This window comes from Megalops cyprinoides, chromosome 19 (genome assembly GCF_013368585.1).
Source record: "Megalops cyprinoides isolate fMegCyp1 chromosome 19, fMegCyp1.pri, whole genome shotgun sequence".
Lineage (NCBI taxonomy): Eukaryota > Metazoa > Chordata > Actinopteri > Elopiformes > Megalopidae > Megalops > Megalops cyprinoides.
This window is the reverse complement of record NC_050601.1, coordinates 5,269,828-5,287,944: the sequence shown is the minus strand read 5'-3', so window position 1 is coordinate 5,287,944 and position 18,117 is coordinate 5,269,828. Positions and strand designations below refer to the sequence as shown.

Here is an 18,117-nt window from a genome sequence, read left to right as displayed (position 1 = left end):
AAGTATTCACCGAGAAAATAGCGGAACACTGACAGGAGAGCATTTTAAATGTAAAAAGTCACAACATCATGTTTATTTCGACCTTTTAACGCTCAACAGTCTCATAAACAGGCACTTGAAATGCTGTTCATTGGTGACAAAATGTTTTGAGGTACAGACATAACTCGGGGGGCACGAGAGATGCTGAGAATTAAGGACAAACCGACAGAAATTTTCGGCCAATTAAAAGGGGTTTATAAGCGCGCTCCATGTCCTGAGCTCGGCACTGCAGTCGTCTCCTCTCCTAATTGACACACTCTGCACTGCTTTCTGGAGACGTAGTGAACTGCACACAACAATTAGGCCGATGAGACGTCACTGAGGTTATATAAAATCATGTCTAAAATGAAGTTCAATTAGAAAATAAGCATGGATTTTTTTTGCTCGCGAAAACGTATGGTCTCCCTGTAATTCCTATGCGTACCCTACGTGGTGGGTGGCTGTTGATATCGCAGCCGCCTCAGGCCTGGCTTTCTTAAATAAGTGACTGGCTTGACTGCATGTTGTTAACATGTGGTTCGAGACCATCAGTACCACGCAATCGGCGTCGATGTATACTGATACAATCGCATTATTTAGATATGCACTGTTAGCTAGAAAACGTCGTCAACTGACCGACATACCGGAGAGTGCGCCCATCATTTCACATATACTGATATCTGCCTAAGGTCTCGTCAGAGTCAGAGTTCGAGACCCTGTCGAGAGATCCAGAGCATCATTGGCACTTACATCTTAGACCTGCGCGCCTCTAGAAACCTTTGCATTTTAGCATTCCTTATACATTTTCACAGCTTACTGCGTCAGTTCAAACCATTTGTAAATAACGCAATTTGGCTAATATTAAAGTTTGTATAGCCTATTCTGTTGCGTGTGCAGAACTGTCGTCCAAAACGATTCTCACCGCACTGGAGTGGAATAGGAGGCGCAGTTAATCGAAAACACTTGAATGTACAGTTGTTTTTTTTTTTCTTCTGGGGACGATCAGCGTACGATAAATTGCGTTTCGGTAGGCTACGATTTAAACATAAACACGCGATTGCGAGTGAATACCCTTACACCCGCAGGATATTGCAGCAAATTACACTCTACTGGACACGCACTGCATAGCGCAGTTCATCTGTACGCTAGTAGCCCTCTAGATGTGTAAACCGCGTTCAATACAGTGCGGACTCGAGCTAAAACCTTTTCCTGATCACTTTAAGATGGTACGCAACAGCATTTCAAGAGGGGAGGTAAAGATGAATATGACCTTCTACATCGTTTCTTAAACTATATTTTCATATTTTTCAGCCTGACTTACCGGAAATATTTTGCACTACACATACTGGGAAAGACCATTGGCGAATTTCCGCCGGTAGGCTGAAGTACCACCATGCACGTTTGATTTTTTGTTTTGCCGGCGCACTATGCGGTAAATGGCAGAGTCGCTTTCATTTTCATAATGCTGCACTGCAAGTTGCCTAACACAGGAGACCAGGCAAGCTTGTGACGAAGAAGCTAATTCCTTTGAATTAGCCTATGGACCGGGGCATCGCTGTTATTACCGGCAATGTAACCGATAGGTGGATTAATATTAAATTTAGGGAGCTCATTTACGCCTCACGCGGTGTAGAGATTCACTGTAATGCTCGACGGATTAGCTAAACCTCTCGGAGCAGTAGCACAGAGAACGTGGAGAGCAGATATTTCTGTGTTCCTATTGGGATATACAGCCTCCTTGTCGCGGGCAAATCGACTGAGCTTCGGGGAACTGGATGAAGCGGAGCCGGCTTGACCACCCAACGGTTTGCTCTGTTGTGGAAACGACTTTTCTGTCCCCAAACTTCGCAGTACCTTCGTCTGTTTGCTCAGTCACCGCTCGTGCAGGGAAAGGCAATCCCAGCGCGGGGTTGACCGGATTGCGACAGCTGTAATTTATATTTATAGTGTCGCGCATTACCGAATTCAACGGGGCATTTCAAAACTCACCCATTCACATGGGCGACGCCAGGACTCCGTCCTGTCTTGGTTGGACCCTAGCTCGCTGTCAGGAGACCGGTTCTGCTGACCCCGAGCGAGAGAAACGATGGGCTGAGCTATTCGAGCAACTGGACCTAAATAAAGACGGGCGCATCGACATAAATGAGTTGCGGATTGGACTGAGAGCCCGGGGGTTCCTTCGGAGTGACGTGGAAGAGGTAAGCAAATTATTGGAGCAAGAGTTAAAAGTTTAAATTCGGTTGCACGCCAGTCTCCCCATCACATAACAGTAAATCCGGTGAACAGTAATAACTAATGCTCAACAACACGCCAGTCTCGTGTTACGCTAAATTGTCCGAAATGGTTGAAATGAAGCCATCGCGCGCGTGTTGCCGTTTGGCCTGGGACGCCCCTGTGTCAGCGCCTCCCATAGTCTTGTCTGAAGATGCTGCAGCACGAGAGCGGTTAACGGGTCTATACAGCCCATTAAGCAGTTCCGCTGTCCCACAATACGGACAGCGCAATGTATTGCATCATACCCCTCATACTGAGCCCACCTGGAGCGTAAACGGAAAGGCCGGTTCCGCAGTAAGTAACCCAAGCGGTCGGGCACATGTCTTTGGCTACGGCTGTAGAAGTGTCGGCAGGACCCCATATGTACCCTCGCGACTGAGTACGGTGATCTATTTTTTGATGGTGAGGTCACTGCTTAAGTACGGATAACCACAGTAAGAGTCAGGAGTTGGAGTTTTAATTCAGCTGCAGCTGAGGGGTCGTCGGCGGTCGTTCTTAAATATCAACTTAATACTTATCCGTGTACCATATTTCAATTTGATGTTAGAACTGAGCAGACTGCAGCATAGAAAAGCACTGGCAAATCGCAGCCCTCAACCCTACCCCTAGTGTTAATTTACCAAACCTCCAAAAAGTAGAATAAATATTTTAGTGTTCTGCTGTCTAATACTGTAACACTAACTCTTTGCACTGCAAACTGTACCAAGGCATGACATAGGCACTGACCTCAGTCTCAAGCTCTACTGTTGTATCCAAGGTTGATTTGCACTGTAGTGGGCTGTGCAGGGACAGCATACATTTTGACATGGCATGCCTTTGGAGGCAGTGTTGTTTTGCCATTGCTTAATCAAAATAGTACATGTTTTTGCTTTATTGGCCCCCCTCAGCCTAGCCATTGTAGAGATTTTGACTGTCAGCCCCAAATGTGTGTGTGTGTGTGTGTGTGTGTGTGTGTGTGTGTGTGTGAGAGAGAGAGAGAGAGAGAGAGAATTTCATATGTCAATACTAAGATTCAGTAGATATTAATTTTAATACAGTAAGATGCATTGCAGTGGATGAGGGTATAGGGGTATGGTTCTCAGGCTTGGAGACCAAGGAAGGGGGCGTTGCCCTATGTCATAGGCAGAGGTTGTACGTCCGTCCCCTCCGCCCCCCCCCCCCCTCCCCCCCCCCCCCCCCCCCCCCCCCCTCCCCATTTGTACATAATAATAATAAAAGGAGGAGATTAGGTGGAGGAGGGATGCCATGAACAGCTGACATGAAAAAGAAGTGGTGAGTGGGTTTTTTTATACTTGAGGATGGGGACAGATTTGTTAATTGCATAGGGATGGCCTGAAAGTTGCCCTCCTGAAACTCTATTTGTTCTTTAGTCTATAATCTTCACTTATAGTGAAGTGATGAGGGGAGGAAAATCCTTGGAAATAAAACAAGGGAAATAAAGAAATAATAATAAAATAAAGTACAGTAGATTAAATGACAGGACTCCTGTGCCAGTGAAACGCTGCACAGCAATTTCTCCTGTGTGAAACACACGCAGTAGTGTCCTGTATTCAGGTCACTGGAGTAGATCTTCTGTGGATTAGTGAGTCTCCTTCATTGGCATTACACGTCAGCTTAGCTGATTCATGAATGGCCATCAGCGGCGGCAATTAAAGTTTCGCAGCACTGGTGGACGCGGCGATCAAAGTCCCTTGACACCCGGAAACAGGCACCAGCCATTGATCCGCGCGGTCAGAGACTTCCATTAGCGTTTTTAGCCACGTGAAAATGGCAACTCTGGGCAAGCACTTTTGTCGTGTTTACGTTATCTCGGATTCAGCCGTACTTCATCGTTGCTGGGTTTTTGTCCTGTTTATATTGCCCCCAGTTACTGTGCACCTCAGCTCAGGCTAGCACTGGTCCCTCTCAGCTCATTTAAGAACGTGTACATTTGCACACCTTGGCACATGACACCCGTATACAACCAGTTCCACAAAGGTTTGTTATGTGGAGTTACTGGGTGACAGACAAGGGTTGAAGGTATACACAATAGGAATGTGTAAGTCCAAGCGTTTAACTCTTTCTACCAAGATATGGGCAGATGTCTGAATGCTTTGTCAGTAAATAAAAGAAATATCCATAAATAAAAAATGGGAAAATCCATAAATAAAAAAAAAAACAGTTTTCCTTTCTTTCTCATTAATATTCATAAATGAGAAGAACCCTGCTATAAATTAGATGATTCATGCACGTAATTTGTTTTCTTGTCTGGAAGCGTGAGTTTGCAGTGACTCATTATTTACACACGAAACAACTGGACTTCCACAAAGTGCTTTGGGTGGGAAAAGTGGAGGCTGATTGTTGGATGTATTATTAGATTTGGAACAACAGAATACTTGATTATCAACAAAAATTTGAAATACATGTCTGAGCAAAAATTTGATTGATAACTTCTGTTTTTATGTTTCTAAAGTGTAGGCTGATGAATGTCACTTCACCGCCCGTGCGAGGTTGCACAAACCTCTCTATAACTCTCTATAACTTCTGTAGCTGCCGTCACTTGGCTGGAGGTGCCAATAGAAGCAGCTCTCCAATAGGTGTGCTGTTGTAAGCTCTGAGCAGCTGTGACAGCCTCATTCATTTAAGCACTGACATGGCTAATTACATGACATTCAATTCAAATGAAGCCATTATTGTGACACTACACTCAGATGCTAATTATGCAATATAATTGCTGCAAACCTAGTTGGAATTGACTGAATTATTTGAGTGTGGTAGCAGTAATTGGTGAAGAAAAATCCCCCATCATTAGTGCGTGCAGAATGATGTAGAGGACCTACAGTACATAAGGAGTAGCTTAATCTCATTGTGTCTTTTATTATCCATGTTTCTGGAGTTTTTAGGGTAACTTGTATGTGGACAGCTTTACATACCATGCACTCATAAGGGCACAGGGACATTGTACTTATGAGAACTGGCCTTTAAGTACATCCTGGATTGTTATTTAAGATGATAACAGAACTCTTTGTTAGTGATGTTTATCCTCTACTAAAAACTAAGCAGTGCCAGCACAAAGTATGGCAGTAGTGAATACTAAAACAAAACACACAAAAACTCTTCCATCTGGAAGAAGGCTGAAATTTGCAAGCACTTCCGTATTTGTTGTTTCGGGTTGACGCAGCTGATCTCTGACATTGCCGGATGGTGATCCCGGTCCAGGTGTGCCCTGTGGAAAATGTGGCAAATGACCATTTAGAATGTCTCTGGGTCAGCGCAGTGTGGGCTGGCATGTTGTGTGTGAGGAGAAGAGGGCAGTGCATTCTGGGAATGTGCAGCGGAGCCCCGCACATGTAGTGGATCCAGGGCGGCTGTCACCCCTCTTGTTTCGGGAGACCCTGGAATAAAACGCACAATCGCGTGCTTTCTCTGGCTTCGCACAGAGGCTCTGTTGGTGGCGAATGGAAGAGCTCACTGTCGGGGGAAAAATGGACATGCATCAGGAGGAGAGGTGCTGTTAGTGTTATCACCAGTCTAAAGGCTGTGCACAGTGCTGTGCTGAAGTCTGTGGCTGGAGCCTGTGCTGGAAGCAGTATGTCATTCCTTATACACATGCAGGAACCAACTCTGTTACTTTATGCTTGAATATGCCGAAGTGAAAACATCAAGGTTTATTAATTTATTTGAATGTTTAATGTTGATCACTCTATTTCCCGGTAGGAGCAAAAGTGCTAAATCAAAGCAAAAAGAAATGTTCTCAGTATTTGCAACCACCCTCTGTGCCCTCAACAAATAGGCAGCTCATATTTTTAAAGATATCACATGAACACCAGTGTGGCATATGCTGTTCTCAGCAACATTGAATAATACAATCGTTCAGTTCTGAGCTCTGCCTGCTCAATGATATTTAGCAGCTCTGTGTAGGCCAACATTAGCATTTGAATTCAAGTTGCCTGGGAAGTCCTCTTTTTTACATAGCAGATTTTGCAACAAAAAAAAAAACATATTAGTTAGCTGTATCCTAGTGTAGCTCTGACCCTGTTTTGACAACTTCAAATAAAGCACTTTGTCATAAAGCCTGCTGAGCTGTGGCTGATTAACTGGTGAAGTACAATGCCATGAGTGGACGCCTTAGCAGATATGAATGGGCAAAGACACACAGGAGGGCTCTGCATTGGCTGATCGGCTGAGTCATTTTATTCCCCTTTATGCAGTGAGGCAATACAAAATAGAAAGCAAGCAATGAAAAACCAATCAAAACGCAAAACAGGCCTCGCCAAATATAGCCTTGTTACCGACTGGTACATCTGCGAAAGGCAAAGCACAAGGGCAGTGGCTGTCTCCTTGCAGATTACCCAGAAGGCTGTGCCTGATGAAGGGATCAAGCAACACCTGAGGGTTACCCAACCCCAGCGGTGAGCGTACTTGTGGCTGAGGCCCAGGTGCACCTGCACCTCCCCTCCCTGTTTCATATTTGCCTTTTTTATTTCCTTTCAAGGTGAAGTGAGGTCCACAGGACTTCATGATCTCCTAGACGGGAGTCTGCCGGTAGTTTGAGTTAGCGGTTTGAGTAAACTGTTTTATCGTCACATCTTGATAAAACTTTATAGACCTCTGTTTGTTTAAAAAAGGCTTGTGTGATTGTGGGTACAGATCACTACTCTTTTCCTGGCCTGTCTGGCCACTCACCAGCATTATAGATTTTTTTTCCCCTAAGTGAATTAGTTTATGAACGACTACATCGAGGGGTTGAACAGAGATCAAGACTGTTTATGCCGTATCATTCTGAGAAGTGAGGAAAGCTGTGTTGATTGGTCGGCTGTTGTGGAGCTGAGGGACTCTCAGTCATATTCTGTTCCTTTGCTCAGCCAAGTTAATTTCCTGTGGACTCGGAGTGCATGGAAGTTATTGATTAACTGACTTGTTTAATTGTTTTAATGGAGCCCCTACAGCTGTAATACTGATTAACTTAATTTAAGCGGAACTGTTCGTTTCATTGGCCCAACGCCCACAACGCACTCACATGTGCACACATACATGTACTGTGTTCCTCATTTTCCCTGTATTTCACTTTTCAGGACCCTGCCTATATTCACTTACTCACCTGGCTGAAAGTACTGTCGCACTTGATTTCAAACTGTCACTTTGGTCATACATGTATTATGTCTGATTGTACATTCTTGTTGTAGAATGGGTTGTCAACATTTCTGTGAGCCCTGATGAAACATAAAAAGACAATGAAAGTGGAAACACCCCTCAGAGCAAAAGGTATTTTTTTCTAGATGCTGCTGTAGTCTGTGTGTGGGAGTAAGCAAGTTTTCTAAAACACGCACCCATTTATATTTGACCTTGTCGTGTACTCTACTGATAGCATAGCGTGTGTTCTGATGTTCCATTTCAATTACCCTGCTGTTTATGCGTTTCTGACGTTTCTGTCTTGAGGAGTCAGTCAGAGGGCCCTCCTCATGTCAACCAAAGGCCCCCACAGCCCCCCCCCTCACTGCACTGAAGTAGAAAAAATCAGTCAAGATATTCACTGCACCCATGCAAGTGATTACATTTTACAAATACAACTTTACAGCTGGGAAAAGGTGGATTTAATCATATAGTATTTGTACCTATGTGGACATTGGTTTTTATTCAGTCAGAAAGCTAAATTCTCAGAGAGATCCAGGAAGGTCTGAATAACAGGCTCCAGTAGATTCCGCACCAGTGCGGCAAGGTGGTTAGTGCAAGACCAGACAAGATTTAACCTGATTTAACCCGATTTAAAATGGACCAGAGCTTGGTGGGGAAAGAACAGCTTGCCTAGGCCTGCTTCTGTGAGAGGGACGCCAACTCAGTCCTCTTAAAGGTGTTTGCATACCTTCACATACTGATGTGTCAGAGTCTCCACAACCCTATATGATTTTACATGTACACAAAGGTCTGTAGTAACCTGTGAATACTATAATGAAAGCATAATGAATAATCAGCGCTGGACAAAAAGTTGCAGAATGCAGATTAATGTCCTCAGCGACATCAGAGCCAGTTGGTGTGGTTTTTGCAAATGCATGCATAAGGATAAGCAGAAAACTGGTCCCTGTGTTTAAGAATTTTACCAAATCTAGTATAAGTTTTTAGTAGCCCGTTTGTGTGTTTGTTATGCAGGCCGCCTTTTAAGATTTAGTCTTGCTCTAGCTGAGATCCAGCTAGCGGATAACATTCTAATGACGTTGCCATGACTTTGTAAACTCCTCCTCCTATTGTCCTAATCATGTGATGTTGTGGAGGTTGAGGGATTAGTATTTGTTCAGAGAGATCATTCATAAAGGAGATTATGAGAGAGAGGTCAGAGTGTGGGCCTCTGCTTCTCCCTTGAACTTCTCTTTTTTTTCTCTGTTTCATTCTTTCTTTTTCTTTTTAACTTACCTCAGAAACAACTTCAAAAATGTGTAAAATACCCTGGCAGGTGCTTTGGTTCTTATTCAGGAACTAAGTGGAGAGTCATGTTACTTGTAAAATTTGAACTGAAATCCTGCCAATATTTTTCCAGTTTTTAAGTTTTCCAGTGGGGAGGTGTCACAGTTACTTGTGGCTGATATGTAGTCAAAATAAAAGTCTGGTCTGTGTTTTTGGATGCTTATCAGTTCCAACGAAGATGTTTGTTGTTTCACTCTCATACTACCTGCCTCTCTATCTTGACTATGTCAATGTAGAAATATGAAAACATCTCTCACATTAAGTGACTGTTAATCATAACAGCAGTATCAGTTTTCGTGTGGCTCTGAGAGATGTGTCCAGGCATGCACTGCTGCTGCTCCTGACATGACCATGTTCTCTGTATCCTACCTCTGATTCCATCCACAGTCACTGGACTCTGGAGGCGATGGAGAGAGAGATTGAGAGATAGGTGTGTGGGTGTATGAGCGCTCTTTGGTACAGTTTAACACATCATTGATGCTAGCTGCTGATAATCACACTGCTTCCCAAGATCAGAGCTCTCCCTGTTAAAGCCGTGACTTCTTAACATCACATCCATGAAGAGGGTGAAACTTTCAGATGTTGCAATGATAGTCATTTTTGTTGCTGATACTCTGTTTGTTTTCAATGACAAGAAATAAAAGGAATCAAGGTCTCAAAAAACGTTCATTTATAGTACACTTACAATGTAGTTTGTCAGCCTTTGGTGTGTGAAGAGGGTGTTTAGCACTGTTGGCTTTATTGTGAGTGTTGATAAAGCATTTATATACCCAACGCTGTCTGGATGAAAGGTTTTCAGCACTTGATTTCTGTTCATGGAGAGAACGAATCCTCACTCTTAATCTGAAACATCTAATTTGATACAGTCGCCAAGTTACAGGATTAGTGGGGCATACCCCAATACCTGTACAGCACCAAAAAGTAGGCCCTTTTGGGGCTTCCTACAGATATAATTGATACATTATATGGATTAGACGACCCCAGTTTTCACAGGAGTGGTGCTGTATTGTTTTCTGCTCTCCTAAATGTTCTTGCTGAATGTAAAAACGGGTCTCTATTTAACTTGAGGACATGGTCCTGAGCATGCTCAGTGCCTTTGCAAAGAAAAAAAAACCCTGCAGTCATGAATCTTGAGTGATTATGATGGTGAAGTAGTTGCACCAGGACACAAATCAAGAGACTCTAACCCAGACCACCAGAGAGACCGCGTGAATTCGTGTTTGAGAACTTCTTCATGTGTGTTTATGTGAGAGAGTGCGTGTGTGTGTTTGTGTGAGCAAGTGTGTGTGTGTGTTTGTGAGCAAGTGTGTGTGTGAGAGGGTATGTGTGTGTTTGTGCAAGGGAGTGTGTGAAAGAGTAGATGTGTGCTTGTGTGAACAAGTGTGTGAGAGCAAGAGAATGTGTGCTCCTACTTCATAACAGAACCTCTCCCCCCTCTTTCATTTTCTCTCCTGTGTTCCTAAACTCGTGGCATCCTACCTCTCTCCTTCTTTCCCTTCTGCCGATTCCCAGCAGATAGTACGGGAAGGCGACACCAATAACGATGGGCAGCTGGACTTCGAAGAGTTCACAGAGTACCTGCGCGTCCACGAGAAGAGACTCCGGCTCATGTTCCGCAGCCTGGATTACAATGATGATGGTCTGCTTTCCTTCTACTCGCTCACCACACTCTGTAACACGGCGCACGGTCACACACTGTGCCCACCACATGAATTATTACACTGTACAGCATATGTGTGTTAATGTTTGATCAAGCGTCAGCTTGATCATTTTTTTATCATTTGCTCTCCAACATGGCAAACCCAAAATCTTACTCAGATTTGGGAAACCATTACAAGGCAAACAACTTGGAGGCTACAAACTAAATGGGCACATTTTTAAGATATGTATAGGAATGCAGTTATACTTTGACAGAAAACTGTTAGCCCAACCACTGCACCGGTCTATAAAACCTTGAGTATTACACAAGCTAGAAGACATAGTTGAAGCAAGTTCAGTTCTTCTCAGTAAACTCCCATATTCTCTGGGAAAAACACTTATAAAACACTGAACATTTGGGGAGATTAACAGAGAACAATTAGCATTAATTATAATTCCAGTTTTCTCTGGTTAGGCTCCAGATGGAAGATAGGAGTTTAGTGAGATGAGATGAACCTGTTTCAACTATATCTTCCAGCTTGTGTGATACCAAAGGTTTTACAGGACTGTACAGTGGTCGTATTTGTTGGACAGTTATCTCTGGCAACAGCAATGTGGCTTGGAGGACTTCTACTCAACAATTATGGTTTATCATTTGCATCAGAAAGAAATGCAAATAAGAGGCAAAATAATACAGACATCTATCTTTATTTAACAATTATTAAACTAGAAAGATCCCTTGAGATTAAAAAAAAAACAGACAACTACTCCACTATCATACTGGCTCAGTTGGTGCTCACATATCAGTGCTGTTTTGCAGGTTGCATTGACTTGGGGGAGATCCAGCGCTCTCTGCACAGCCTGGGGGTGGCCGTCTCCACAGAGCAGGCCTCGAGGATCCTGCAGAGGTCTGTGTGTGTGTGTGTGCGTGTGTGCGTGTGGGCGTGTGTGGAAACAGTTATTTTTGCATGGAGCAGAGCCTGCATCTCATCTTTTTTTCTTCTTGTCCCTCCTCGCAGTATGGATAGGGATGGTACCTTGACCATTGACTGGAATGAGTGGCGAGACCACTTTCTGTTCAGCCCCATCCACAACATAGAGGACATCGCCCACTTCTGGAAGCACTCCCTGGTCAGTTTGCTCTCTGAGAGTTTGTTAATGACATTTAACTACATCCTCAAGGAAACGATCTCTGTCCCTTGGGCATGCATAGCTCACTCTGCTGTTGCTTTCAAAAACATTAGCAGCCAATAAAACGGTTGCACAAATCCCTAGTTTCGGAAACCTATTTGCAGTTTCAAATCCTTTATTCGAGAGATCGGGTCAGATCTCTCGATAAAGGATGAGAAACTTAATTCTTGTGGTTTCCGAAGTGGCATCGCCATTGATGTGTACTATGCCTAACTATTGTAATTTGAGTCGGCGAAATTACGGTCAAAAAACACACGCCCATCCGACTCAACCACCTTAGCAGGTGTAACCAGCAAGCACATCGCAGGCTGGACCCTACATAGACGTCCACATGTCTTTTCGTGCGACTATGAGTTACAGGGTTACCGGGTGTTCGTATACAGTGAGCACGCTCATTCTCAGTTCAGCCAGGTTTTGTTACAGTGGAAACGAGTAACTTGCTCTCAAGTTAACAGCTACTGTATCCGAACCTCGCCTACCAGGTGTCTGTCAGGTACTTTTCTTTCATGTACTCTTACGATATAGTTGGAGACGACGAGGCTATGGCTACGTCTGCGTTGGCGATTGGGACAGTTACGTACCGCTCATGTTTAGGAAATCTTGACATTTATCACAGTCAGATGCCTAGTCTAGAGGGTTACCTTCCTGAACTCCAAACGTACTTTAGTTATAGCCTGATAATTAGATTACCTAGCTGATTTGCCGTAAAACTGGTTACTGCCAATTTGGCAAAGCACGAATGACGATTTTTTTTGCGTGGAAAAACAAACGAAATGTAGCTAACCTAATCCTGCTAACCTTTACATTTTGTCGCTTAGCAGGAGAATTTTTACACCAGGCTTTTACCTTTATAAATAGGAGGGCGAAATAGCTCAATACTTAAAGCGTTCCCGAATCAAATTTATGAACTTGAGTTTTTTATTGTAAGATATTTTATTGTAAGAGTCAAACTAACAAAATTAGAGTAACAAAGATAGCCATTTATCGTGATCTCCAAATATGGAGTCTACTTCATAAATCCGTCCTTGTCACAGAACATTCACGTACCGTAACTCTGTAGCTCAACAGTCTTAACGATAACCGGAACTTCTTAGCCGAGGCACGAAAGAACATGAGGTGCGTAGTCTGTGATTATTGGTCCTTGGCTGGAAACCTTGTGCGAAACAATAGCGGCATTGACGTCATAGATAACCGTGTTTAATTCAGACGAAGTAATCAATCCACGGGAGAAGTTTACGAAATTAATGCAAAGCAATTTTAGTGACGTGGGCTAATTTTGCAAAATTACCACTGCATGACATGCAGTGTCATTTTAAAACATGCAGAAGGACGGGATGCTAAAAGAAGTAAGATATTAAAATGATTTGGACAATTTTTATGAACTAAAAAGATGTCTCTTGCCCTTTGCCTCTCACTGTCTCTCTCTGTGTACCAGATGCTTGACATCGGTGAGCACCTGACTGTGCCAGATGAATTTTCGGAGCGAGAGAGGAGGTCAGGGGTGGTCTGGAGGCAGCTGGTGGCGGGAGCAATGGCGGGTGCTGTGTCGCGTACAGGCACAGCACCTCTCGATCGCCTCAAGGTCTTCCTACAGGTGAGTGCCATTGTGCCACAGTCAGCACAGCATGTGCTGTTTGCATTGATTCCATTCTGTTAATAGCATTACCAGTGCACCGTTATCAACCCTCTGGGTCAGCAGCTGTGTGTCAGCAGTGCTGCAGAAGTCACAGTTTTATTGTAACAGCTATGTGAGTGGCTGCTTCCTCCACTGGCGAGACTCAAACCGATGTTCTCGATGCTCAGCTCAATTCTGATTGCCAGCATCATTACCAGTTGAGCTAAGGCAGCGTGTCCCGCATGTTTTAGATCTCTTCCCCCCCGCTCCAACACAGCTGATTTAAACGATCAGTTTGTTATCAAGCAGCTTCAGGAGTTCATAACGAGTTGATCGTTTGAATCAGGGGGTGTCTCGCTTTGACAAGGGGTACTCCAGGAGAGGTTTGGGAAATTCTGAGCTAAGGAAATTTTCCCCTAACTCCATCAGCAACAACACAAGCTAACCGAGTCTTGGGGAGTGACGTCACCGCTGAACCCGCTCTACTACCTGCTGCCCTACTGGCTTTACACAGGACTCACACAGGCTACTAATTTCAGCTCTTCCACATAGTCAGTGGTGTGTTGCTGATGCAGTATGACTGACAGAGTGTGACTGACGCTCTGCTGTCCTGCCGCTCAGGTGCACGGCTCCCGGAACCCCCGGATTAACCTGTGGACCAGTGTGCGCAGGATGGTGCAGGAGGGCGGTATACAGTCCCTGTGGCGCGGGAACGGCATCAACGTGCTGAAGATCGCCCCGGAGTCCGCCATCAAGTTTATGGCCTACGAGCAGGTGAGTCGGTCCGCCTGCCCCCTCTCTGTGAGCCAGTCACTTCCTTTGCGAACGCCCGGCTTCTCCTCTCCACCCCCGAGCTCGCACACGCCCACCTGCCACGGCCTCACTTTACTTCACTTCCTCACGCTCCCACACGCTCCATTTCAGACTGTGTCCCCCCCCCTCCCCCTTGCCACCCCCTGACTCACTCCCTCACCTTTTCCCCCCACTACCCTATCACCCCTGCCCTTGTCCCTCGCCCCCCCCCCCTACCCCCCCCCCCCCACTCTCCCGCCAGATCAAACGACTGATGAGGGGTGACAACGAGAACGTGTCCCTGCGGGTCCAGGAGAGGTTCCTTGCGGGGTCGTTGGCCGGAGCAACCGCCCAGACTATCATCTACCCCATGGAGGTCAGAATCTGTGCCCCGGGTCAATGCAGCTGTGCACCCCTGACTCCCTCCGTGCACTTCTGCACAGAGGGAGTCTTGACTTATGTACCCATGCAGCACAGCCCAAGGCTTTGTGTGGGAGAATGCAGAGTAAAGGCAATACACTTCCTGTTTCTCACACCTCTCCTCTCTGCTGGGTCTGCGCCTATCTCTCCATCCCTTTATCTGTCTGTGCTTCGGCCAGAACATCAAAATGCTATTGCAATAACAATAATAATTTTAATGCATAACAGGTGTCATAGCTGTTATGAAAAAGTGCAAAGTGAGGAATAAAAGTAACTGCAATGAAAAAGAACAATATGGATAAATAGCGTAATGATAATACATATTTGGCATCGTGTCGCTGTCAAAACATACCATAAACAGCATAACAACGTCTTATATGCATCTGTTGACAACCGTGCACTTGGCTGAGATAACTGTTGTAGATGAGCTGAGATAGGGACAGCAGGAAAGGGCACTGCTTGTTTTCAGCTTGTCCCTTGCGCAATGAGGGCACGTACATCATGCTAGCTGAGCAGGTGAAACACCTGTTACTTTTGACTGCTCGGCCTTTGTGCGTGTATTATCTCAGTTCAGAGTAGGGCTGTCACCTCATGGCTGTAAGTAAGTAGTCTTACTTGGCGTGGTAAAAATCTCCGTCTCCGTTGGGTCAAGGTGCTGAAGACCCGCCTCACCCTGCGAAAAACAGGACAGTACTCCGGGATGGCAGACTGTGCCAAGAAGATCCTCTGTAACGAGGGCGTGCTGGCGTTCTACAGGGGCTATGTGCCTAACACGCTGGGCATCATTCCCTACGCGGGCATCGATCTGGCCGTCTATGAGGTGTGTATCTTAGTGTGTGTCTGTGTCCATGCGTGTGCGGGGTTGTGAGCGTGTACATGCATGTATGTATGTTTAGTTGTGAGCGAGTGTGCATTTGTGCATGAATGCGTCTATGCACTTGCGCGTTGTATGTATGCGTGGGCACGTTTGTGTGTGTATGCGTGTGTGCGTGCATCTGAGTGTGTGCTTGTCTGTGTATGTGCAAGGATATTCACTGTGCACCTTTGTGGGTGTTCATACTCCGCTCCTTCACCCACAGAGGCGTCTTATGCCATGAGGGGCACAGTATTTCATTTCATTGGGTTTACATGTCTCCTCTTGCCAGGATACCAGTCCTTCCTGTTCTAACTGCCATTTTCCGGGTAGTTTGAGGATGTGTGGTGTGATGGATTGTGGCTTTTTTCCCACTTGACTGTGACGGCTTTTGTTTATATTAGTTGTACCTGAAGAGGGTGTGGGCATGGGAACATGTGGGCATGCACAAATAAAAATAAGCATACAGTGCCCATAGACATAAACGTTGCAGGCCCTTCGAACCTCACGTGTTGTTGTAGGGGGCAGCTTTTTCATCTGCAGTGTCATGGACAGCAACCGTCTGTTCCCGAGTGAAAGTTTAGAGTTCACTCTGACGCGTCCTTGTGAAGACGGCGGATACATTTCGCTAGAGGGTGTCAGAACATTTTTCTATAACTCTGTGAATATCTGCGCTGTTGCTATTTTTGCTGCCCCGGTCCGATCTTGTACAGTCCACTGGGGTCTTGCTGTCCTCTCTGCAAAATGGTGGGGCGATGGAACTCACACAGGCTCCTGCATTTTGTCCACTGCATTTTCCCACAGGAATGACTAGTTTCCCCCTCTCTTTGCAGGACAGTCCCTGCTCTGTGTGCGTGTGCAGTGTATTGATTGTATCTTGTCTCTGTATCACATCCCTCCACATCTCTCTGCCTCAGACCTTGAAGAACGCCTGGCTGCAGCGGTACTGTGTGGACTCCGCAGACCCGGGCGTTCTGGTGCTGCTTGGCTGCGGCACTGTGTCCAGCACCTGTGGCCAGCTGGCCAGCTACCCGCTAGCGCTGGTCCGAACGCGGATGCAGGCCCAGGGTAAGTGAGAGGGGCTGGGGGGGGTTGACAGGAGCGAAGGGGGATAGGAAAGGAGGGGTGGCAGGGGGCGAGAGAGTGAACGAGGGCAAACGGTTAAGCAGGTGTTGAGGGAGGCACTGAAACCTATTACATTATTGTCTGGCTTATGTACCGTGCCCAAGGCAGCAGTGCCCCAGCAGGGAATTGAACCAGCAACCTTTCGGCTATGAGCCCTGCTCCTTACCACTCTACCACTATGCTACACTGCTGCCCCCCCCTGTTTAACTCTGCCCCACTCTCTGTCCTCCTCCACAGCCTCTGTTGACGGTGCCCCCAAGCTGTCCATGCTGGGTCAGTTCAAGCACATCGTGTCCCAGGAGGGAGTGCCAGGACTGTACCGTGGCATCGCCCCCAACTTCCTGAAGGTCATTCCCGCGGTCAGCATCTCCTACGTGGTGTACGAGCACATGAAGAAGGCCCTGGGGGTGGGCTCGTAGACGGACGCGGGACATGAGGGACACAGAGCTGAAGGCGCGACAGCCCGCGAACAACAGCGAGGAGTGCAGCGGACATGACGGGTTTCAGACGGGTTTCAGACGGGTGGAGCAGAGGTGGAGAAGAGGAGGAGTCCAAGGAGGAGGGAGAGAGAGACTCAGCCCCAGCGGATGGGATGAGAGGAGGAGAAGAATAGAGGGGTTCGGCTGTGGAGGGATCTCACTCACATGCCTGCCGCGTTCCTGCGTATGTTAGCTCCTCTGAGCATACAGACAGACGGACGCACATAATTCTATCTGCTTAGGAAAGACGCAATACACTGTTGTCAGGGTTTCCTGAAATCGGAAAGGATCCAGTGTGATTAGATCTTGCCTGTGCGGAGTTTCTTAGTCTTTCATAAGCAACAAAAAACGTTTTCATCAGTCCTAAAATTCAGTTTTTAAAACACTTCTCCAGTCTCCTTATATAATGGATGAGTGCACTTACCTGATTACTCAAGTCACACTGCATTTCCCTGTTGGTCAGCCCTGCACGTCAGGAATCAGTCTATTCTACTTCCCAGGAACTCCCTCCTCTATGATGTCATAATATTTCAAAGGAACAAAAGAACGGAACGTTTTCAGCTGCCTACTGGTCAGTGCTGAGAACTACACTTATTGCACACAAAGCAATGTTTTTGAACCCAAGAGAAATGTGAATATTTACAGTGCTGTGCTTAACACACAGAGCAATGAGGTTTGACAATATGCTATGGAAAACGAAAGCAGTACGCCAAAGCATTCTCTCATGACACATGTTGATATATGTTCAGAAAATGAAGCCAAAAACATGAGGAAAATATTTTGGTATGTAAAAATAGGTGTCATATATCAAGAATATATAAAAAGAACACATTCATTTATAGTGTGTATTTTTTGCATATATTGTAATGTATTTTTCGGTGTATCATTTTATGATGTATTCAATATATGCATAAAATGACATGCACTGTTGGGAGGTGGCAGTAGTTTATGTATTTTAATTTATGATGCCCATTTTGACATACATTTGAAAACTAAATTGCTTATTTTTCTTCTTTCATACTTTAAGGGATGAATTTTTCAGAATGTCCGGAGTGGATCTAGAAGAGTCTTTACTAAGCTCTTCTTTGGTGTACCAGTTTAATGGTGGATTTGCACTTTTCAAAGTGAATGTGTTCTCCCAAAGTGGTACTTACTGAATAATATGCACTGCATGATGCTCCATTGGTATATTTTGTATAGTTGGGAGTCTGTCTAGTTGCCTGATTGTTACATAGAACTTAACCCATTTTCTGAAAATATTTTTTGTGGTTAAG

General features: G+C 45.3%; 1 protein-coding gene across 2 annotated transcripts; it reads left to right on the top strand.

Moving 5' to 3' along the window:
- Positions 1-1,177: 1,177 nt before the first annotated feature.
- slc25a23b (solute carrier family 25 member 23b) lies at positions 1,178-17,561 on the top strand. Of its 2 annotated transcripts, none has more exons than XM_036552518.1 (10): positions 1,178-2,216; positions 10,246-10,369; positions 11,189-11,276; positions 11,388-11,499; positions 12,995-13,153; positions 13,796-13,948; positions 14,229-14,342; positions 15,039-15,206; positions 16,157-16,307; positions 16,602-17,561. In XM_036552518.1, exons 1-10 carry the CDS (start codon positions 2,016-2,018, stop codon positions 16,781-16,783), a joined length of 1,452 nt encoding a protein of 483 aa, XP_036408411.1. In that variant the 5' UTR covers positions 1,178-2,015; the 3' UTR covers positions 16,784-17,561. The 2 variants fall into 2 exon arrangements, with proteins under 2 accessions (XP_036408411.1, XP_036408412.1); XM_036552519.1 differs by having other exon boundaries at positions 10,243-10,369.
- The last annotated feature ends 556 nt before the right edge of the window (positions 17,562-18,117 follow it).

Bases quoted from the DNA above. Each gene is read 5' to 3' on its own strand.
- slc25a23b (XM_036552519.1), top strand. From the start codon at position 2,016: ATGGGCGACGCCAGGACTCCGTCCTGTCTTGGTTGGACCCTAGCTCGC. The intron at 11,500-12,994 runs GTCAGTTTGCTC...TCTGTGTACCAG, and splicing joins ACTTCTGGAAGCACTCCCTG to ATGCTTGACATCGGTGAGCA. The intron at 14,343-15,038 runs GTCAGAATCTGT...CGTTGGGTCAAG, and splicing joins CTATCATCTACCCCATGGAG to GTGCTGAAGACCCGCCTCAC.